We start from the raw sequence: 22912 nt of genomic DNA, 5'->3' as shown, positions 1-22912 counted from the left end.
ACCCCCCTTGTCGCTTTACTACGCACACTCTGGGACTTCCGAAAGCCCAACAGCGCTCCGGCTGGTGATTGGCCAGGGATTTGTTAACTATTCATGAGAGGGCGGGCCGAGCCGGGCTGCCTTTGTTAACCAGAGGGCGCGGCCACTGGGGTTTTCGCTGCGGGCTTCGCTGAGCGGTACTTGGTTACCGGATTCGAGTCGAGATGTCCTACATCCCGGGCCAGCCAGTCACTGCCGTAGTGGTGAGTACACTCGCCCGGGCTCCCTCACTTGGCTTGCTCCCACTTTGCCAACTGGTTGACAAACTGGTTGACAAAGCTTCGAGCTCCTGCAAATCCGCGGCCAGGGCTCCGATCTCCGGTCCAACCACGGTCATCTCAGCCTGCAAAAGGGAATGCTGGAACCCAAGAGCCTCCCGAGATCCTGGACCAAGGCCAGTCTCCGTGCACTGCCGCAGCGGCGTTGGACTTCTTTCAGCTGGCCAGGGCGGGGAGCATTGAGGAGAAAGGCCCGGCTGTGGGAGTCTGGGAAATTGTCCAGGGCCTTCCTGGGCCTGTGATCCCAGCTGGGTAGCCGCGGGGGGCGGGCGCCAGCCCGGATGTCCATGAGTCGCAGCCACTGGAATGAGGAAGTGCTTCCTCCACTCCAGTCGGCGCTGCCGCCCAAAGGGAGATTTGAGGGGTGGTGGTGGCTGGGGCCTGTGTAGCAGTCCCTTTCCCCACCTCATGTCCAGCCTTGCTACTTCGGACTCACCACTGCCCGCTCATACATTTGGCTCGGACCTTTTCCTGAATCCCCAGCCCTTGGAGCAAAGTCTAGATTCCCTGCCTGGCATTTGGTGCCTGAGGAGAACCTTTGGGATCAGCTCAGGCCCCTGGTTCTCCCCCTTGGCTTGTCTTAGGTATCAGGTGCTATTAGAATAATCAAAGAGAGGAAAGGAGGCTGGGACGTTAGACCCAGACGCCAATGCCACAGCTGAATGGGACCTGGATTCTACCGCAGAGCCGGGGTAATGTGGGTCCCAGAGAGGTCTAGTCATGGCCAGCCATATAAAGAACCCCTTAGGAAGGACCCAGATCTCTGAGAAGAAATGCCTGCTGGGCAGGCAGTGAGTCAGGTGAAAGTCTCAGCCATGGGGTCATGGGACTGGCTGCATTATCTCAGATGGTTGTGCTGGGAGCTCCTGCATTATCTCAGATGGGTGTGGCATGAAGCCACTGATAAGGTGGCATGTGAGGGTGAGCTCAGAGCTCTAGCTCAGGTCTGGGCTAGGAGGAAACATTGCTGGATTTGCTGAGAGCTGTCCAGCTTGACTTTTCCAGATCCCTGCTGCCCCAGAGAGAAGGGGCCAGGTTGCTCCTTAGCTGGAAAAAAAAAATGGGTGCAGGTGAGGAGCCAGAGAGCAGGTAGTGACCTGCCTGACCTCACCCAACAGATCAGAGACAGGGCCTTGTCTCCAAGCCCATCTTTGAATGTGAGTCAAAGGTGTGAAAAAGTTATGTGTTGGAGGAGGTGGAGCAGGCCTGGAGTTGCTCACAACTCCTGTTGCTCACAACATGCCTGAGGACCTCAGCCATGCTTCCTGCTCCTCTCATGCCATGGATAGTCTCCTTGGCCTTCCTCAAAGCTGTAGGACCATGACCACCCAATTCTTCTAACACAAATCTGAACGTGGTAGGTGGGGTCTGGCCTCTCTCTCCCTCTTGAGTCTTAGACTAGGGTGGGGGAGACTTCTTCCCTGGCCCCTGTCCTCTCTTCATGTAGTTAACATCTTAAGAATGTTAAAACATTTTGGCCTCTCCGAACTCTGGCTCCATAGGCCCGTCTACCTTCTGGATACCTGCGTGGATGGCTTCTGGCACTTAAATTCAACATGTCCTTCTCCTCCAGAGTCTCCATCTGAGAGATGGTTGTGTTCAGCCAGACCAGGTGCTTCTCTTGACTCCTCTCTGCCATGAGCAGTCCCCAAGTCTGTCGATGTCACTTTTGAAGTGACATGTCTCCTGGCCTCTACATCTCACCTCTGAGAGGTCCGTTCCCCTACTGACAAGCATCAAACCTGACCATGACCAGCCCTACTTACCAACTCTTGAGAACTCTAATGGGCCCAGAGTCAAGATCTGGTACAAATGATTTCTCCTTTGTGAAGCCCCTTGGGCCTAGATCGAGTCACTTTTCATTTTGTCTTCCTGTTAAAACTCAGTTTTTTGGGTGGGGGAATCTGGTCTGGTTCCTAGCATCTGGTGACTGGGGCATGCCTGCTGAGGGCTTTGAAAGGAGCCTGACACAGTTGAGGACCACAGCCCCAGAGCATGTGGGAGAACCGTAGGGCTCTCCTCCACCCCCTACACTGTACGAGAGTAGGACCCTTGGGGCCACTTTCTTGGGCCTGCATTTCACAGCCTTCCTGATCTGGCCTCAGCTTCACACTTGCGGCCTCATCTCACCTCTCAGTTCTGGTCCCGCACTGTACACACCAGCCTCATGGACATGTATCTACAGCACCTTCAAGCCGCTGCTCCTGTTCCCTTGGCCAGGACAGCCCTTCCACTTTTTTCTGTGTGCATTTGATCATCCACTTTTCCTGAACATCTCCTATCTTGCCCTTGACAGGGCTGGCTCAGCAATCTGAGCTGCCTCAGCAAGGCACCTGCATTTTTTTTTCCGGGCCTGATCCCTCCTGCCTTGTGACATAGGCCCTTATCCACAGCAGCCACAGCACCCTGGCTCTTGAGCACATGTTGACTAAGGCTGGTACCTGACATAGAGGAAGCAGGGAGAAGTTAGGACAGAGGGTTGTGTGGATGGGTTGATGTGGCTGAGTTCTGGGTCTCAACCCCCAGCCTCCCAGGCTGGTGACCTTCTGGATTTCTGCAGAGGGCCATGGGCCCCATCCTCTTGGCATGGCTGAACTGTTCCAGCAGCCAGAGACTGCTGTGGGAGACACAGATCAGATTTGTTTTCCACATACCCACTCACCTCCAACTCATTTTTTTTTCTTTGCCAGCAAAGAGTTGAAATTCACAAGCTTCGTCAAGGTGAGAACTTAATTCTTGGCTTCAGCATTGGAGGTGGGATTGACCAGGATCCCTCTCAGAATCCTTTCTCAGAAGATAAGACAGACAAGGTGAGGGGACCAGGGTCCTGGGGCCTCACTGTAGGGCACAGAGGCCTGAGATGGTGGGTCTCTGCTTTCCTGGGCCTTTGCGGAAGGAGACCTCACCTCTCTCAAACAGTCCTAAGAAGGTTCAAGAAATGATCTGGTGTGAATAAATAGGGGTGGGGATGAGGAGTGGGCCTCCGAGCCCTAGGAAGGCCTGCTCAGACAGCCCAGGAGCAGCAGAGGCTGGAGCATCCGTGGGGCAGCCTGCTGTCCCCTTGGCACACACAGCCTGTGCTGGGAGGAGGCTCAGTGCAGGGACAGACAGATGGATGGCTGGAAGTATGGTGTGCTTAGCTTTGCTCTGGGATAGGGGGCCAGTCTAGTGAACCCAGAGCTTGATCAGGGCTGTCTCTTTCCAGGGCATTTACGTCACACGGGTATCCGAAGGAGGCCCTGCTGAAATTGCTGGGCTGCAGATTGGAGACAAGATCATGCAGGTAACAGATGTCCCAAAGGAGGAAAACAAGGTTTGGGTCAGAGGGTCTGAAGCTCTCGGGTGGGGATGGGGCTGCCCCTGCATCCCAGGGCACCTGGGAGACTCACCGAAGCCATTTTGGAGCCCATGCTGGTGTCACCCCTAGAGGAAGCTGGCTTGCTCTTGTGTGTCGACTGTGGTGCTTGGCATCCCCCATCCTGGGGACATCAGCTTGGGGGCCTGGTTGGGTGACCCAGGCCAAAGGCCTTCCTGCTTCCAGATCCCAGATGGCGGGGAGCTGAGGTGGCTGTATTCTCTCCTTGGGCCAGGTGAACGGTTGGGACATGACCATGGTCACACATGACCAGGCCCGGAAGCGGCTCACCAAGCGCTCAGAGGAGGTGGTGCGCCTGCTGGTCACACGGCAGTCACTGCAGAAGGCTGTGCAGCAGTCCATGTTGTCCTAGCAGCCCGCCGAGGTTCCAACTCGTGCCAGCCCGCCTCTGTACAGTGACACTACTTCCACACTGTCTGCGCCTCATCCTGACTTCTGCTGAGTGCTGGGCTCCTACTCAGAAGGGCAAGAGCTGGTCCCAGAGGTCTGACCTGGCCTTCCTTCACCTTGCCTACCAGTGGCCTGAGGCTCTGGGATCAGCTGTCTCCCTTGGACACCGGATTGGAAATAATAGCCTGAGGCTGAGTAGTCAGTCTGTAGTGACCACAGGCTTGGCCTCTAGACCCTGCTGCCTGGTGTCATCAGTGCTCAGGCGAGCAGTGGGCCCCACCACAAAGCTGGAAAATGCCAGGGGGTGTCAGCCTTTCCCACACTTTGCCCTGCCTGCAGGGCTCAGCCTTGCCCTCGTGTCTCAGCTCCAAAGTGCCTGTGTCCCCTGCTTTTCTCTGTGTTGCCCAGCAGGGACTTGACACAATGCCAGAGGCACTATGAAAGTTCACCCAGATGGAAGGCAGGCAGGCTCACGGTTCACCCATTGCACCCCCACTCTCCTAAGGGGTGCTGGTATCCCCAGGGTTTATCTGCTTACAGGATTTAGATGAGGTTCAAGGCTGACATTTTAGGGCAGTTCTCAGGATTGCCATTTTCCTCCTTGCCTGTGGGTTTAACTTTTGTATTTTTTAATCACAACTTTGATACAAAGCATTTTTATCTTACTATTTGGAGATGCCAATTCTACTTTTGAATTTAGCTTACTAATTCACATCTGGGACAACTCTTAGGAAGTCAACAAACCTTACTTTGGTTACTGTGGATTTGGGGCAGTATGACACTGCCTGACACCCAACATCTTGTGCCCAATAAACAGCGCTGGAACACACAGGGGATCTTTGCTGAGGCATGGGATTGGGCGTTTTGGGATGGATTATGAAGAATTTTGGCTGTAAGGCTGCTGACCTGGCCCCAGCTGCTCTGGGATGAAGCCCCACTATTCCTAAGCTCACCTGACACTGCTTGGTCAGGCCACATTATGGGACTATGTGGGAGCCTGGCAGTGCAGCAGGGAGCCCCCAACTTCCCTTGAGAACCTGGTCTTAGCTCCAACCATGGGGTGGGGGGGTCTCTTGAACACCAAAAGACTCATGGGAGAAATATACCCCCGCCCCAGCTCCTCACTCCCCTAAGATTCTTAAGAGCACTCAGTCCATCACAGCCAGGGATGTAACCTCAAATATTTCCAAGGTCTGCCATCTGACAAGATAGGGTGAGCTGAAGAGCTCTGGGGTCTCTGCCTGGCCTACCATTGGTTGGACTACCAGCTCTGAGAATTGTTGCCACTCATGGACCTACTGCCAAATCAGATTTTCATTTTCTTGTCAGATTTTTGAAATATTCCATTTTTTAAAATGTGACATCTGGTAACACACTGGGTGGTGCAAATAAAACAGGTGTGTGCATTTGGTCAGGCTGCCATCTCTGCTTTGTGGAAACAAGACTCTAAATTCTTGGATATTAAAACTGGATAGAGGAAGAAACTGGGAAAATCAGACATCCCCCCACTCCCAGTGGTGGTGTGCCCTTAAAGACCTTATCCTACCCCTACTCACAACCACAGCTTGAGCAGCGTGCCCTTGGTAATGCAGACATGATACGTGTGGGACCTACCTGGCCCTGAGCAGGCAGGTGTCTTGCGCTACCCATGAGGGTTCCCCGATGAAGTGCAGGATTGGCAGGCAGTCACCTTGGGATCAGCGAATTTCACAACCCCACGTTTTCTTAAATGAAGTAAGACCATCTCCCTAAGCCCCGTGGACTTGGTTCTGAAGCCAGCACACCTGCATCTGGCAAATGCTCAGTGTGCAAAAGGAAACAATCAAGTTTTAATTTAGGATATAGGCCCCTTACATTGATCTCAAAGTAAAAAGAATGGACTGACAAACTCATGGTATGTACAAGGCACATCCTAGGACCTTCCCCTCCTGCCCCAGGAAGGACAACTGCTTGGGTTGGAAGGGAAGGGGGTTTGGGATCAGGGTTGGGCCCATGAAGATTGTGTGAGGTGGTCTTGAGTCCTTAAGTGAGACTCCTGAACAGCCCAAAAAATCAGTCTTAGGTAGGGGCTGGGGGAAGTAAGGGAAAGGGGGCCTGCCCTCCCCTCTAGGGGAGCTACTCTCACCATTTGGCAGGTCTAACAGGCTTCTAAGGCACAGACTGGGGTGTGTGTGTGGCAGGGAGCATTTAGAGGGGCTCACATGGGGCCCTGATTCTGGGAAAGGAGGTAGGCAGAAGGCAGAGGAAAATAAGCCACTCATTTCTAAAACATCCCTCCAAAAAATCCAAAAGGGGTTAGTGTGATGAAGATTTAGAGGGTGTTGGGCATGAAGCCAGTTCAGAACCAATCTGTTGGGTACCTCAACGTCCAGAAATACTGTTTCATAACTAGGTTATGGCCTGGGCCACCTATAACTGCAGTTGTGGAAACTGAGTGTCAGAGAGGTGAGTGTTCAGAGAATATGACCTTCAGAGAAGGGACTCCAAGGCCTAACCCCAAAGTCCTAGCCCCTCTGCCACCAGCACCAGCACCAGCACCTCTGGCCAAAGCACCTGGCTGCTTGGTCTCGGGGAACCACGGCAGTGGCAGCAAAGCACCCTTGACTCTCCCAGCTGCAAAGTCAGTCCTTCAAGCTGCTCCCAGAAACACTGGTTGCTTGGGGCAAGGCCTTCAGCTTCAAGCTTGGTGCCCAATCTTGCTTGAGATGGCTGTCAGAACCTGTGTGTGCTGCCTGCAGCCTTAAAGAAAATAGAGATGGCAGCATCAAGTTGCAGGAGGGCCAGCTGTCTGGCCAGTAAGGCCCAGGAGGGGATAAGACCTTGGGTAGGTTGGAAGGCGCTGCCAGCAGTCTGGCTTTTAATCTTGGAGCAGAGTCAGGTGTGTGTCCCACAAGGAGGTTTCTCCCTTGCCCTGGAGAGTCCTGGGTGAAGGCAGGCTGTTTCATGTTTAAGGCATCTGGCCCTGAGGAAGAGAGCGCTTCTCCACTGTCAAAACATGGAGCCAGCCCTTCACTCCAGACCGCTTCTCCAGCTTTCCTGGTGGGCACAGGGCCTGGGCTGTTTACACTGGGGCTCTGGGTGCTAGTTCACCTGCTCATACCCTGGTTTCTTCCTGTATAAGCAGAAGTGCTGGACGAAGAAGACAATATCGAATAAGATAGAGAAGATGCCGAGTCCAAACTTGGTTGGGTCTCCAAAGATCAGCGTCCACTGGTCTGTTAACAGCCAGAGAGGACAGAATTCAGTTTTAGGTTGGCGACTCCTAAAGCATGTGTGGCTGTGTGGCGGGTGGGGGTTCCTCACCTGCCCAGGAAGCCACAAACACTTCAGCTGCAAATGCCCCTAGGTAATCTAGGGACTGGCATTGCTTGGATTCCCAAACTGGGCTGGAGTGGGGGTAGCCTGGCTCCGGCTTGTGCCTCCAGCCCACTGTTGGTTGACTCACCATTGTTGAAGGACTGGAAGAACATCTGGAGGAGGCTGAAGCAGCCCCCAGTGAAGTCCAGAAGCACATTACCAATGCTCCAGCCCTCGGTGCTTTTGTAGTAAAAGTTCATGTAGGCCTGGGCAGACAGACAGACAGACAGATGGAGGGCGGTGAGGGGGCTGGGTGGCTGCCCTCATGTACCTTGTGACTGCCACTGCAAACAAGAGCGGCTCTAATTCTACCCACTCATTTGCTCCAACCTTTGCTCCAAGGAACACAGTGACCTTTAGGCTCTGACAAGCCTTGGCAGAGGACCAGTTTGGGTGGGTCATGGGTCTCATCTGCATGCACAGCAAACACAGCTTTCTTCTTCCCATCTCTGCATCCCAACTCCAATGGAGAGAGGCTGCGTTTCTCCATCTTCATCCCTCCCTGTTCTGTGACAAAGCCCTATCCTCATTTTCTAGCAACTCTGATTCTCCTCAAACTCAGCCTGGACTTCATGTTGTGCTTGTGAACATGGGCTGGAAGTCTGATTGCCTGGTTTGGAATCCCAGCTCCACCACTATAGCTTTGTTACCTTGGGAGAGTTACTTGAGTCCTCCTAGCTTTGGTTTTTCCATCTGTAGAGTGGACTTACCTCCCACCTTAGCCCTGGCTGGGCTCAGGGGCTGCAGTCTCAGGCTTCTCAGGTCTAGTGGGCGGGTCCACTGAGATACCCGGTTCCTTCCTGCTGCCAGTGCCCCACATCCTACCTCCAACACCAGCACCCTTTGGGTTTCTCTGACTGCTGTGACCTCCCTACCACCCAGGAGGGAGGGCTTGGCCTCTGTAGTAGTCTTCTCCCATCCTCTCCATTCTTGCTGCCACCTCTCCAGGCCTAGACAGTTCCAAACGTCTCCAACTGGGGCTCCTGCCTGCCATGTTTCCCAGCCCCAAGCTTTTCCACACTCAGGGACGGAGGCCCCAATTCCCTCAAGACCTTCCCCAACTCGGAAGCCTTCTTCCTAAGTCCCCTGGGACTTGGCCTCACTTTCTTAGGTTCACACTGCTCTCAGCAAGCAAGGTCTCCCTGCTACCTCCCATGTTTTTCTACCTGTGCCTACCTGTGTAGGCTGCCCTGAGCCTGGAACTCCCCCTTCTCTTGTATCCACAGAATTAAGTTTTGCTTATCTTTAAGGGTCTGGCTCTGTTTCCATGCCCTCCAGGAGACTGGCCTTGACTCTGACCAAAATGCTCTTCTTGAGCCCATGGAACACAAGGTTCCTTGGGCTGGGGAAGCTGAAGAGAGGGCTTCTCCACTGAGAATGGGGTAAGTTAAATGAGACCCATAATTAGATTCATAATTAGAGTCTTCAGTTGGCACTTATTTCATATATGACCCTGCCCTGGGCCATTCCAGCTATGGAAGACGTGTTTGACTCTGAGTCCCCAGATCTGAATAGGACTGAGTGCTTGAGGGAGGGTGCTGAGGACCCACAAGGAGGACCCTAGACGGGACCTTCAAGGACAACATGTTGGGATGGAAGGTGAAGATCACAGTGGTGGGCTCTCTCCTCCCACCTAATCTTTCCCAAGCATCCTGCTGCTGCTCATCAGTAATGGGGGATGGGGTGAGGGGCAGAACTGAAGTCATCAGAAAAGCTGGGATGGAGAGATGGGAGTGACCTGCACTACCCTTGCTTCTGAAGAGCTGAGTGTGAGCTCCGAGAATTCTCCACTGACTTCCTCATGTGAGTCCCGGCTCCAGGGAAAGGGAGGCAGTGGTAATGGCCACTTTCTGCCTGTCCCCTGGCCTCTGCTGGGCTCATGGCTTTCCATCCCTGTCTCCTCACCCTAGCCAGAAGCTACCCAATAGGAGCAGGGCCCAGAGTCTGTACCTCACCTCCCTCACCCTAATGGCCATGTGAAAAGTAAGGAAGGCCTTGAAGGTACCTGTGGAAAATACTTGACCAGTGTCACTGCAAGCTTGATGTAGGAGAAGCAGAAGAGAAACTGCAGCCACGTGGTTACCCCAACTGTGGCCATAATCATGATGACGAGTGCAAAGAGCAGCAAGAGCACCAGGAAGCCGATGGCAGGCCAGGACACTCGCTGGTTGCCTCGCTGAGGATGAGATGGAGAGGAAGGGAAGGCAGGTGGGGTGGAGCTGGGGGCACAGAGAGCCCAACACCAACAATATCCTTGTCACTATCAGCGTCTCTAGTTTGGTCCTTAGACTTTCCAGAGCCCATTTGCTTCTTGTTTCCACAGTACAGAAGTGGGTGCCTCTCAGAGCCCACCAGGAGTGAAGGGTGTTGGGGACGGAACCTCCAACACGCTGGAGGCTTGGCACCTCGTCCCAGACCAGGCTTGTTCCAAGACCCAGGAGGAGCCTAATCATTTCTGGAATCTGTCCTCTACCCCTACCTTTCCCCAAAGTAGGCCTCCTTCGTCTAAGCTTCACAGCAAAGAGTAAGGAAACCTAGAAGGTTGAAGGTGGAGCCCAATTAGCCCCTGGATGGCCTTGCGTGTGTGAAGGGAACTCCCTGAGGGAAGTGCTGCACCCACAGGGAAGTGAAAGAAAATGTGCAGGTCAGCGACCCCTTGAAGCACAGCTTAACGATGCCCTTCCCAGCAGAAGTGCCAAACTACCCTCTAGCAACATGACTGAGTCCAGGCTCCTCGGCCTGGTACTCCAGACCCCTCCAGACCTCTTAGGACCCTCATGAGCCTGCTTCCTCTACTGGTGCCCTGTACCCCAGCCATCCCTGTCTGCTCATGGTTCCTCTCACTGCACCTTGGCCTTCACAGTTCTGTCCCTCTGCTAGAAGTGCCCCACCTGGCCCTCTTCATGTATCCCGTAGACCCAACTAAGTACCATATCCTCGATGCCCTCCCACCCCTTCCTCCCTGGCTGAGTCAGGCCTTCAAGCTGCCTGTGCTCTCCCCTTAGCCTCAGCTCTCAGCCTGCTGGGTCGTCACTTCCTCTCCATGTCCCTTACCACAGACCTAGGGGAGCCTGAAGGTTTGGGCTCATGGAGTGGTCCCTGTGCCAAGCATGGGGCTTGGCCTATTATCTTGGCTTTATTATGCAAATGCTTACTAAGAGTGAACAAACACATGTCCTTTCTGAGGGTTTCTGTGCTTTCTGTAAAACGACAGGTATGGGTGGCAGGTGGTGGTGGTGGGTGTTGGCCTAACAGCCTGAAAGGGGACAGATGCCAAGTTCATCTCTCACCTCATACAGGAAACACTGCACCAGGACAACCAGGGTGAGGGCGACTGCGTGCAGGCTGAAGAAGACATCATTACTCTCCACGGGGTTCACTCCATTCGGGTATTTGAGGAAAAACTGCTCCTGTTTAGGGGGTGAGAAACTGAGGGGTGAAGGGCGGCAAGGCCACTGAACAGCTTGGGCTGAGCTGTGGTGGGCAAGCAGTGCCATACCTCGACATGAGGCACCCAGAAGAGGCCAATGTTGAACACGCTATAGGCCATGAAGCCCATCAGATTCAGGATAACGAAGTCGAAGCTCAGACCAACAACACTGTGCGGCAGGGAGATGGAGAGAAAAAGCAAGGCAGGGCGTGAGACTGGGCTACTGAGGGCATGGGAGAGGACAGCTCCCAGCACACGGGAAGGAGAGCCCGACTCTCCAAAGCAGAGCACCGTCCTCAGGTCCCTCTCCATGCTACAATCGATGCCACCCAATCCTACCTTCTCGGGAACCAGTTTCCTCTTGCCTCAAATTCTGGCCCTAGAGGGAAGTCTGGAGGCCTCCTGCAGAAAGGAGGCATCTCCCTTCCTTGCTCCCAGCTCAGCTCCCTAAAATGCCCACATGGCTAAGGTGACTGCAGGAGAGCTTGTGTCCTTGCCGCAGGAAGACCAAACACCAGGCTCACTGTGTATGTATGTATGTATGTGTACATGTAACTGATGTATAATTGACATATAATATCCTATTCATTTCAGGCCTACATCATAATAATTCGATATTTATATACATTACAAAATGATCCTCATGATAAGTCTGGTTACCATTCACCAAATTTATTACAATGTTATTGACTATATTCTCTATGCTGTACATCACATCCCCTTGACTTATTTTACAACTAAAAGTTTGTACTTTTTAACCACCTTCACCTATTTCACCCATGCAACCCCTCCCTTCTCTGGTAACCACCAGTTTGTTTACTGCATGATATTGTTTTTGTTTTGTGTTTTTAGATTCCATATTTTAAGTGAAATCATACAGTATTTTTTTGTCTGACTTATTTCACATAGCATAATACCTTCTAAGTCCATCTATGATGTTGTAAATGGCAAGATTTCATTCTTTTTTATGGCTGAATAATATTCTATTGTAATATATATCACATCTTCTTTATATAATCATCTATCAATGAACACTTAAGTTGCTTCCATTCTTGGCTATTGCAAATAACGCTGCAGTGAATATAGAGGTACATATATCTCTTCAAATTAGTGTTTTCATCTTCTTTGGATAGAAACCCAGAAGTGAAACTGCTGGATCATATAGTATTATTTTTAATTTTTTGAGGGACATCTATACTGTTTCCTGTAGTAGCTTTATCATTTTAAATTCCCACCAACAGTATACAAGAGTTCCCTTTTCTCCATATCCTCACTGATACTATTTTTGTCTTTTTGATAATAGTCATTCTGACAGGTATAAGGAGGTAGTATCTCATGGTTTTGATTTGCATTTCCCTGATTAGTGACGATGAGCACCTTTTCATGTACCTGTTGGCCATGTGTATGTCTTCTTTGGAAAAATGTCTGTTCAAGTTCTTTGCCAATTTTTTAAATTGTGTGGGTTTTTTTTTAAAAATTAAGTTATATAAGTTCTTTGTATATTTTGGATAGTAACCCCGTATGGGATATATGATTTGCAAATATCTTCTCCTATTCAGTATGTTGCCCTTTTGTTTTGTTGGTTTCTTTCGCTGTGCAAAACTCTTTTTAGTTTGATGTAATCACATTTATTTTTGCTTTTGTTGCCCTTGGCTGAAGAGACTGATCTAAAAACATATTGCTAAGACTGATGTCAAAGAACTTACTGTCTATGTTAGGAGTTTTCTGGTTTCAGGTCTTACATTCAAGTCTTTAATCCATTATAAATTTATTTTTATAAATGGTGTAAGATGGTGGTCCAGTTTCATTATTTTGTATGTAGCTGTCCATTTATTGAAGAGATTATCTTTTATCCATTGTATATTCTTGCCTCCTTTGTCATAGATCGACTGTATGTGTGTGGGCTTATTTCTGGGTTCTCTATTCCAGTCTAGCGATCTATGTGTCTGTTTTTGTGCCAGTACTATACTGTTTTGATTACTACAGCTTTGTACTATAGTTTGAAATCAATGAGCATGATACCTTTTCTTTCTCAAGATTGCTTTGGATATTTGGGGTCTTTGTGGTTCCATACTGATTTTAGAACTCTTTATCTAGTTCTGTGAAAAAATGCCATTGTTAATTTGATAAGGATTGCACAGAATCTGTAGATTGCTTTGAGTAAGTATGGACATTTTAATAATATTAATTATTCTAATCCATGAGCTTGGTATATCTTTCCATTTATTTGTATCTTTATCAGTTTCTTTTATCAATGTCTTATAGTTTTCAGAATACAAGTCTTTCGCCTCCTTGGTTAAATTTATTCCTAGGTATTTTAATTATTTGATGCATTTGTAAATGGGATTGTTTTCTTTAATTTCTCTTTCTGAAACACTGTTATTAGTGTATGGAAAGGCAACGTAAATGGATTTCCTTCATTTATAATCTAGGTGCCCTTTAAACCAGTTTTCTGGCTGTGCCCCAGGGCGGGCGAGTCCACAGGCAGCCCCCTCAGTAATATCCCTCCCTGCTGCAGGTCTCACTTGCGGGTAGGATTCCCTTCATTATTGTGTCTCTATCTCCCCTATCCATCTCTGTGTGGTCTCTCTATCCTTTGTTGTGCAGAAGCTGTTCAATTGGCCAGCCCTCAGTTCTTCTTCAGGAGAAACTACTCTACACGTAGGTGTATATTCGGTGTGTCTGTAGGAGGAGGTGAGTTCAGGGTCTTCCTGCACCCCCATCTCAGCCTCACCTCCCATTCTGTTTTTTCAAAATTAAAGTGGGAAGGTTTAATCTCCAATTCCAGCACTGAGGTATGATGTGACACTAATTCCTCCAGGGCTGGATAGACAAAGAGGAGAGCATATTTGGGTGGACTTCCTTACCCCAACCCAGCCCATTCTCCACTTCACTGAGAAGCCCCGTTTTATTGCTTTCACAGGGAAGAGCTGAAATGGGAAAGAGACCAAATGCCCAGCAGTGCAAGAACTACCACAGGCTCTTAGAGCTTTTACATTGACAACTTTCTGGTAAGGGCAGGAAGAGAGAAAAGCAGAGGGGGAAAGTCTGAACCCATGCTGCCTATAGTCTCGCTGGAATGCCCGTCATACTAGCCCCAAATGAACCTGCACAGATAGCTCAGCAGGTTACCTTTTCCGACTCCAGTTCGTGATCACCTGAGGGTAGAACGAGATGGACCAGGCTGCAAAGTAGATCCAGCCAATCACCTGGTTTATGATGCTAATGACGTTGCTGTGGATCACCAAGAAGCGTATCCTTGGGCTAGAGAGAATTTGGGGACCAGTATGAGCTGACGCTGGGCTTCTGAAGGAAAATCCCACGTGCCCAGCACTGCCTTCCTTCTCATCATTTAAGGCCCAGCTTACCCTGTTTGGTTGGAATTATTTCCATGCAGGTGAACAGTAATTTGTCCCACATTTTGAGATGTCACTTGAAAAGAAGAATTTGTCACTCTGGGAGGCACCACAACCTGTTAGGAAAACTGAATTTGACCCAGGGCCATGTATTTATTGGGACCTCACTGCGTATCTAGTTCCAGGCTATGCATTAGGAAATGGAGGGACAGATCACACAAGGTCCCTGCCTTCCAGGAGCTTACTAACAAAAAGGTGAAAACTCTGGACCAACCAGCTAACTGGAACCCCCTCATATTCCTTGTGTTAGAAGTTCTGAGCAGAAAAAGGTTCTGCCCTCAGGCCCTTCCTTGGCCTATATCTGAGGGAACATGCCATGGCTCTCTTCTGCTCACTTGACCTGTGGATCAAGCCAGACCTCAGAGAGCCAGGACCCACTGTTAGAACAGTTTTTCTTACCCTGCAGCAGGCCTCATACCCTGGGGCAGGGGAAGTTGTGAGAAATGGCCGTTTAATGATATGTGACATTCACCATGGGATGAGATGAGACTCCCTTCTTATATAAGGTTCTTTTAGGTAGACACCCTTCATCTGACCATGCTTCAATACTGTCTGCTTGCTGGGGGGCTCAGAGCCAATTTGCAGCCCATTTCTACAACCATACAGGGCCTGGTGACATGCCTCATGGTTATCAATTTCATTCATGCATTCATTTTGTCTATTTTTTTTAAACTCTCGTTTACTCTCAGTACTACCTCCCCTACTGATATTTTAAAAATCTAGTCTATGAGTAATTGGCTCAAATACTTGGTAAGGTAGAAGCAGGGTACATATTCACAGATTAATGCATAAGGGCTATGAACAATTATTGCTGTGATACAAGACAGACTCTGGCATTCACTGGTTTTTGGAAATAACACTCAACCAGTGGAATCTCAGAACGGTGCTTTACAAACTTTAATACGGACCCAAATCATCCAGGGATCTTGCTCATACACAGATTTTGAATCGGTAGATTTGGGATGGAGCCTGAGATTCTGCATTTCTAAAAAGTTTTCAAGCAGGGACAATGCTGCTGGTCTATGAACATTCTTTTGAGTAGCAAGGTCTTGAAAACCGTCTTAAGAATTTCAGGACCATTTTTTGCCTCAAATTTCTTACCATCACTTTCCTAATCCATCTACATGGCATAAAATGCCCATCTTCAAAGAGACCAAAACAAAGCCAAAATCAGAGATTTCAAGAATGATGGGACAGGAGCAGCCCATGGTGTAAAAACAAGGAGGCCTATCTCCAGAAGCACTTAATTAAAATGTGTTTTATTACCTAGCAGTTCAATACTCATCAGTTAAGATTCATTACTTACTTTGTCGGGGAGCTCAAGGATCGAAATATTTTTTGAACGAAATGTGATTTCAAAAGTGATCACCAAGGTTTCATTTAACGGATGCCTGTGGAGGACAAGAGTCTGATTACTGCTGAGAGACACTGTGAGAGCTCAATCAACCTTCTGAATTTCACATCGGGCCTGTCATTGGGGTGAAGAAGTGCTATGTGCTTGGTCTGAGGGGTAGACAGGTGGACTCCCTGCTCCTTAAGAGTTTTCTACTTTAATCAGGAGACAAGCTGTCCCATTAGGGCTGGGTGAGAACATGAGAAGGTGAGAAACTGGCTGTGAATACCAAATAAGGTGTCTAGAGGCCAGAGAGGCTTCTGCTCTGGTGGGAAAGGCTTCTGAGAGGACTCAGGTCTGAGCAGGGAGCAGCCTTTGGGAGCCTCAAGTCTGGACTTAGAGGCTTGGAGTTAATTTGGAAGGCAGTGGAAAGCCACTCAAAGATTCTAGAGAGGAGAGAGTGGTAGTGAGGGGATGATGTGTCAGATTTACAAGGTGTTGATGTGCAGAGGTGACAGGGGCTGGGAGTGGAATGCAGGTCTGTTAGGGAGCCTTGGTACCAAAGCTTTGGTTTGAGAACAGACTTCTTGGGAGAGGTGAGAAAAAGGGAGAAGGGCAGAGAGAAAAAAGACAGAGGTCTTGGGAATCCTAGTGGCTGCGGGGCAAGATTAGGGCAAAGCAGTGAAGGATACAGGCTTTCTCTGGTGGTCTGGACTAGGTCAGCACCCTCACATCTGAACCAGAAGTCAGCAAGAAAGACTCTCAGACAAGGCTAAGTATGAGTGGTGCGTGAATGGGCTCCGCCCGATGGAATCACTTCTGCTTTGGAAGTGACTTCAGAAGTGCTCAGCTCCTTACCCCCTGGCCTTCAAGGTCCGCCTCAAATAATTAAAGCTTTGGAAAGGACCACTACGAAATCTGGCTTCAACTGCTGGCCACTCAAAGACTCTTCTCAGCTGGGGAAAAGGCTCATGTCTCTGTGTAGAAGCCCCTTTCCTGCTCTTCCCACCAGAAACAAGGATTCAGTGGTTGTGGGGAGAGACTGGGATCTCAGTCTGCAGCCCAGGGCTTGTGCCTCTCTTTTTCTGGCTTGTTTTAAAGTGAAGAGGCAAGGATATCACACTTGAAATATGAACGGAATGGTGCCAGGTCAGCCTTGACCCAGCTGTGAGGTGAACGAGCTGGGCTGAGGACAGAGCTGGGCCTGGGAACTTACTGAAGGGTGATGCTGACGTTGGTTGAGCTTCCATTTTCCAGCTTCACAGTGGGAGGAACAGAGATGCTGACCATCGACTCTGGAAGGACCCAAATCATGACTCATTAGGTCAGAGAGTTTAGACCCACAAGGAGACACTGTAACAAAGGCCCCCGATATCTGAACTCATGAGCTCTGACTCATGACAACCCCTATCTTCTAGGTGAAGACACGGAGGTTCTGAGAGGCTAAGTAATGGGACTGGAAACCCAAGTCCTCATTATGCACTTTTGCTTCCTGCTGCCAGACAGAGGGGGACACAGGTCTGAGCAGGAGACACTATAGCTTTCTCCTCCCCAATATGAGAGGCTGAGAGTCTGTTGAGTTAATAAGAGATAGTTTCAAAACCATAGAGCCCAAAACTGTCACAAAGGAATTGAAGCCACGATCTGGGATTGGAAAATGTGGACTTGAACCACCCCTTCAGATAGAAATCACAAGGGTCTCCTCTGTTTGTGGAGCTAAAATGGCCTTGCAGAACTGGTCCAGCCTTCTCGTACTCAGAGACATAGGGGCCTAGCTTATCTGTTTCTCAAGGACCCCTTTTGGGCTCTCTAACTAATCTCCCTCAACCTGTTCACTGATCCCTTTCCTGAGGCTGACCTGCTGGGGACTGAGGGAAGACTGGTGAACAAGACACACTGTTTCACTTCCAGGGATTTCTTCTTGGTATTTACATGCTAACTCAGGACAAGGTAGATAAATAGTCCTCTAGGATGGAGGAAGCAGGTTTGGGAGGCAATCACCCCAGAGCAACTTGGCGACAGAACGAATGGAGGAAGCAGGTTTGGGAGGCAATCACCCCAGGGCAACTCGGGATAGGACCAATGAGTCAGCCTCTCTGATCTTTGTGTTCTTTGGACAGCCCACACATCCTGCCCCCACCCCTACTCCCAGGTTTGCTCAAAGCTCCAGGCACCTGTCCATCTCACTTCCCTTACTTCAAGGCCTTCAGGGATATGCATGGCCTAAGGTGTGATTATGAATCTAGACTGGGACTGGAAAAGGGCTCCTAAGGGGAAAGCGGGAGCACAACTAATGCAGGTGGTCCTTGCTGGGGTAGTGGCTGCAGGCAGGGCCCAGGTCTCCCTCTCCCCAGACACATCAAAGGCAAAAGATGAAAAACTGAAATTTTAGGTGCTCAGGTTGGAAGGGAACTTAAAAATTTCCTAATTCAGCCTCCTCTGTCTGATCCCCCTTCTCAATACTCCTACTTGGCAGTTTCTCTTCCTCTGGGCACCTTAAGGAAAAGTAACCTCTTCTCTTCCAAGGGAGTGAGCCAATCTGGAATTTGCACTCCTGGGCCTGGCTTAGCCACCTGGGACCTCTCAGACCCCATCTGAAACACCTTCTCCGGGCTAACCCTGCCTGCGTTAATGCAGATACATGCTCTGTCCTGTGTCCGCAAGTCTCTAAGCTGACTCCCACAGCCTCAGGTCTCCAGCCCCCCAACCCGAGTTTCTCAGAGTGGCATTTAATCACCCCAGAGGCTGAGCTGCTCAGAGCACAGTAGGATGGCCCCTCCCTTACTTGTAGCCTCAGGGCTCGGAGGCAACTTTGCCAACTCTGCTTCTTCTTTTTCATACTTCCTGCAAGACCCTGAAAAGACAGTGCCCAGAGCAGGGCTATTGAAAGTGATGCCAGGCAGCCACCAACACCTCTGGGTCCTCAGGGTTCTGTTGTGACCGTGGTCAGGGTGAGTGAGAGATCCCCATAGCCTTTGCTTTCCTACTGTCTTTACATTTTTCCCCCCCTCTTCAATTCCCCCCGCTTCCACCCCTGGCCTATGGATGTTGCTGTTTCCTGTTTTTAAGAACTGGATCTCTGAAGGCAGGGTGTCTCCCCGCCACACGCTTGAGTCACACACCCAGGGCCTGGCGCACCTGGTGTGTATGGTCCATGGCTCCACCTGGGGCACGAACCCAGGACCTTCTGCGTGTAAAGCAGACGTGCTAACCACTACACTATGGAGCCACCCCCATGTCTTTATATTTTAAAAGATGCTGTAAACTCTCCAAGAACCAGATCAAGAAATGTTTACTTCCCTCTTAGTGGCACTAAAGACAATGGTGCTCAGCAGCTGAGAGACTGGGCTCTGAAGTCAAACAGATCCATCCTGGGTCTGTCACTTTCTAGCTGTACTTAACCTCTCTAAGCCTCTGTTTCCTCACCTGTAAAATGGGGACAATAGTACTACCTATCTCACAAGGCATCGTGAAGATAAAGTGGTGATGTTTGTGATTCTCCACATGGCCTGAGTGCTAAATAATTTCCACATAGCCTGGTGACTATTCTTATCATCATGTAAAGAACACAGAACATTTTTTTAGCTCAAGATAGGAGGCAGTTAGGAAGCTGGCATCACATCTTGGGAAAACACATTTTATTATTTATTTATTTATTAATCATTATTATTATTATTATTTTTTATTCCCCCCAACTTCCACCCCTGATCTACGGATATTGCCGTCTCCCCTTAAGAACTGGATCTCTGAAGGCGGGGCATCTCCTCCTCGAACCCAGAACCTTCTGCGTGTAAAGCAGATGTGCTAACCACTACTCCATGGAACCACCCTATTTTTATTATTTATTATTATTATTTATGCCTACAGCACCTGGTCTTCCTAGGTGGTCTCCCATCCAAATACTAACCAGGCCCGACCCTGCTTAGCTTCTAAGATCAGACATCGGGCTTATTTAGGATGGCATGGCCATAGACCATGGACTGTGGCTCCACTGGGGTGCGAATCCAGGACCTTCTGTGTGTAAAGCAGATGTGCTAACTACGTCCATGGGAAAGCATTTTAAAGTGCCTTGAGGCACGAATCTCTGGACACCACATCAGAATTACCAAATGAGTCTTAATGGACCACCCCAAGTTTCCCCTAGGGAGAGTCTGTTTTTTTTTTTTTTTAATTAATACTTATTGGCACCTCTTACTGTGCTCCTCACCCCACACCAGCCACTCTGCTATACTGTTAACTCCCATTCTCTAATTATTACAACAGTGAGAGGTGGGCACTATGATTCCTATTTCAGATACAAGGAAACTGAGAATGCAAGAGAAAGTGTCTTGTCCACGTAGCTCAGAAAAGGTGGCAGCAGGATTCAAACTGTCTGGTCTAAAGCCCAGGTTCTTGACACTAGGTCTCAGTGCCTCAAGATTCCACCCAAACAAGTCATAGACAAAATACTCTGAAGACCAATCATCTCATCTATGGTCCCCAGTGATGACTCTCCAAAGCAAAAGGAGAGCAGGCCAGGCAGGATGAGGTCAAAAAGCCAATTCCAGTTACTTGATTTTATGGTGGTTTCCACTGTTCTTTAAAACAACATTCGGGAAAGGAGGCAAAGTAATAAAATGCAGCAGGGACCCTAAGCTGGTCCCCTTTCTAGGTCTGTGACTTTGGGGAAGACTTCTACCCTCTCTGGGACTAAATTTCCCCTCTATATAATTGAGGTAGATTTGTTTTTCCCTAGAGTAATGCATTAGCATTACTAAGGAAGCTTTATTTAAAGCCTGCAAATGCACGTGTACATACACATACTGGGCCCTCATCCCAAAGAATACGACCCAGCAAGTCTGTAGTGGGGCTCTGTCATTTGTACTGAGAAACAGCAGTCCTCCTGGTCTGACTTTTCATTTTTTGGAAATTGTTTATCCACAAGGTGTAACTGCAAAATAACATGACTGCTTATTTAACAGACCTGGAAGAGGTGATCAGATGACTATTTTCTCAGAGATTGAAGAGGCCAGAAAACTGTAATGGTGCAGGCACTGTGCCTGGCCCTTGGGAAGCTTCCACAGGATTTGTATTGTTTCTACAAGGTTCATTTGAAACATTTAGTCAGGGATTTTAAGATGTATCTGATTTCTGACAACAGCCAAGCCAATAATCAAAATAATGTGCCTGGGGTCCTAAGAGTGGTCAACACAAATTGCTTTTATGGAATAATTTTAGCCATGTTTTGGGTAGTGGGAGAACTGATAGAATGACGCAGGTCTTTAAGGGCCGTGCTCTGAAAGTCAAACCCTCCAAGATGTACAAACCCTCTTCTTCTTTTTCTTTTTTTGACAACCAGCCAGTATTCTTTGAGGCCGAGCCCTATTCCTCAGTCCCTCTCGAAGGGAAAGATTTTCTGATTTTATGAGGGGATGCTGGGCAGACTCTTTAGGTGTCTGTGGCCCGGAAGATCCAGGCACAACAAGGTGGCCACATCACCTGCTTCTGCAGCACCTCCTAGGACCCATAATTCCCTCTGTGAGGTCCACGGAAACATAAGCCATTTACAGAAATTATCTCAGAAATTTGGAATCCCACAGTTTGATTTTGGTAATACAGACAAGGTAGAGAGACTCCAAGGCAGAAGGCCAATTATTTACAGAACCATCTGACTCCTTGTAAAACTCCTGGACCCAAGACCTAGGTCTGCTTCACCACCCAGTGGCTGCCTGACTAAGGGGCAGGCAAGTACATACAGTCTGGACAGTCCTAAACCCTTGGCTACAAACATGTCAGGCTACTTACGCTATAGCATCACTGTCCTCTTTACAAAGCTAATGACCCATTTCTAAACTTACCACATTTTTCTATGAGCTTCATGGGAAAAAGCATAAAAATAATCAGCCAACTCCTTATCATGTTCCTTGATTTCAAAGAACTAGGAAGAAAAACAAATAGCAAGAGAAGTTAGGGTTAAAGCTGGATCAGCTCAGCAGCAAGTGGATAATATGCCACCTGGAACCATGACATGGGCAGTTCATAAAGGACTTTCACTTCACACCTGTGACCTCATGAGCTTTGCATCACCAGCTTGGAGAAAAGGACCCAAGAGAGGACTTATCTTTCTTTGATATGTGGAGAAATGGGCCCACAGAGACTAAGTGGGTTGTGTAAGATCCCACTCTGAGGAAGTGGGCAAACACTGAATTTTTCCCTCTTTAACTGCTTCTTGCAACCTAGTTAATAGAAAGAAAGAATGCAGTTTTATTAGCTGAGGGCCCCCTTTTCCCCCAGTTATTAAAACTGTGGTCAGATATTTGACTTTGTGAACCTATAAACCTTAAGGAAATTAATTTCATTCCCTGTTCTGGGATAAAAGTCTAAGGGTTGTTATTTTCCTCAAAATCGTTGAAAACGAAAGGGCCCAGTTGTCCTACCTTCCTTCAGCCAGAAAGTCCCGGAGGGTGAGGCGGGGTCTCATCCTGTCCACACCCTTGGACCTCAGCCTAGAGTTCAGCAAGCCAACGGGAGTTCCTGGAATGGTGCTTTAACTGTCTCCCCTCTCCAAAGCAATCTGCAAACTCCACGACTCAGATTCAGGCGGCAACTAAACAGAAGGTGGAGTAGGGGCTCGGACCTGCACTGGGGTAGTGTCACCCATACCACCTCCGCAGCCTGATGAACCCTGCCTCCGCTCACCAGTATCCCGGCCCTGGAACCTGGAGAATGTCCGGTATCGCAAGGCCGAGACTGGTGGAACCCTGGCAGGTCGAGGGGGTCTAGATTTGCAGAAGGCGCCCAACAAACTTGCTGTACCAGTCTCTAGGCCTCGGGGGTCCACCTGGGGAATGGCGGGAGGCTGTCGGGACCGCACCGGCTCTCACCTGAGAACCTCTGAGGCTCTGGAGACTGACCACACGAGATGTAGAAGACGCTTCAGACTGTACCCGTTTTCTCTGGCCGGTTTGACTGAGAGTGAGCGCAGACCCGAAGCCATCTGACCCGAGTCACCTGATTTGCTATCGCGGAGCGATGCACTGTGGGAACTGTAGTTTTCACGAGGCTTAGCCGGACAGTTGTGCAGGATAGAGGAGGAGCGGAGGGGCGCAGGCACCTTGGCAGGAATGGAAGCTCGGGTGTGAGGGAGTATTAAGCAAGCCATTTTTAGGGACACAGACTCTCAGAGCCCCAAGCGCCTGTCGGCGAACCTTGCATCACTTTGGAGAGTGAGGCAGGCGCTGTCCTGACGTACTCGTCGCCACGGTCCTGAAACCCCCCATCTCCACGGGGCGGGACCCTTTTGGTCCCGCCTTT

At 49.4% G+C, this 22912-nt stretch overlaps 2 protein-coding genes across 6 annotated transcripts; one reads left to right on the top strand and one right to left on the bottom strand.

Moving 5' to 3' along the window:
* The first annotated feature begins 86 nt into the window (after positions 1-86).
* Positions 87-5494, top strand: TAX1BP3 (Tax1 binding protein 3). The gene is made up of 4 exons (XM_006922202.3): positions 87-242; positions 3008-3127; positions 3523-3600; positions 3908-5494. The coding sequence occupies exons 1-4, from the start codon at positions 204-206 to the stop codon at positions 4043-4045; spliced, it is 375 nt and encodes a 124-aa protein (XP_006922264.1). The 5' UTR covers positions 87-203; the 3' UTR covers positions 4046-5494.
* A 390-nt stretch (positions 5495-5884) lies between these two features.
* On the bottom strand, positions 5885-22844 carry CTNS (cystinosin, lysosomal cystine transporter). Of its 5 annotated transcripts, none has more exons than XM_006922201.3 (12): positions 22483-22844; positions 21457-21536; positions 16836-16914; positions 15593-15677; positions 14239-14342; positions 14003-14134; positions 10940-11039; positions 10731-10850; positions 9446-9616; positions 7529-7646; positions 7184-7298; positions 5885-6822 (listed from the first exon to the last, which is right to left on the bottom strand). In XM_006922201.3, the coding sequence occupies exons 1-12, from the start codon at positions 22758-22760 to the stop codon at positions 6705-6707; spliced, it is 1500 nt and encodes a 499-aa protein (XP_006922263.2). In that variant the 5' UTR covers positions 22761-22844; the 3' UTR covers positions 5885-6704. The 5 variants fall into 5 exon arrangements, with proteins under 5 accessions (XP_006922263.2, XP_006922262.1, XP_006922261.1 ...); XM_006922200.3 differs by adding an exon at positions 22036-22205 and having other exon boundaries at positions 5885-7298; positions 22298-22836; XM_006922199.3 differs by adding an exon at positions 22036-22205 and having other exon boundaries at positions 5885-7298; positions 22483-22836.
* Between the last annotated feature and the right edge of the window lie 68 nt (positions 22845-22912).

Source organism: Pteropus alecto, unplaced genomic scaffold, assembly GCF_000325575.1.
Source record: "Pteropus alecto unplaced genomic scaffold, ASM32557v1 scaffold398, whole genome shotgun sequence".
Classification (NCBI taxonomy): domain Eukaryota; kingdom Metazoa; phylum Chordata; class Mammalia; order Chiroptera; family Pteropodidae; genus Pteropus; species Pteropus alecto.
Note: the sequence above shows the minus strand (reverse complement) of the source record. Positions and strands in the feature narration are given on the sequence as shown.

Bases quoted from the DNA above. Each gene is read 5' to 3' on its own strand.
- TAX1BP3 (XM_006922202.3), top strand. From the start codon at position 204: ATGTCCTACATCCCGGGCCAGCCAGTCACTGCCGTAGTG. The intron at 243-3,007 runs GTGAGTACACTC...TTTCTTTGCCAG, and splicing joins AGCCAGTCACTGCCGTAGTG to CAAAGAGTTGAAATTCACAA. The intron at 3,128-3,522 runs GTGAGGGGACCA...GTCTCTTTCCAG, and splicing joins CAGAAGATAAGACAGACAAG to GGCATTTACGTCACACGGGT.
- CTNS (XM_006922201.3), bottom strand. From the start codon at position 22,760: ATGGCTTGCTTAATACTCCCTCACACCCGAGCTTCCATTCCTGCCAAG. The intron at 15,678-16,835 runs GTAAGTTCCCAG...TGTCCTCCACAG, and splicing joins AACGTCAGCATCACCCTTCA to GCATCCGTTAAATGAAACCT. The intron at 7,647-9,445 runs GTACCTTCAAGG...CTGTCTGCCCAG, and splicing joins TGGTCAAGTATTTTCCACAG to GCCTACATGAACTTTTACTA.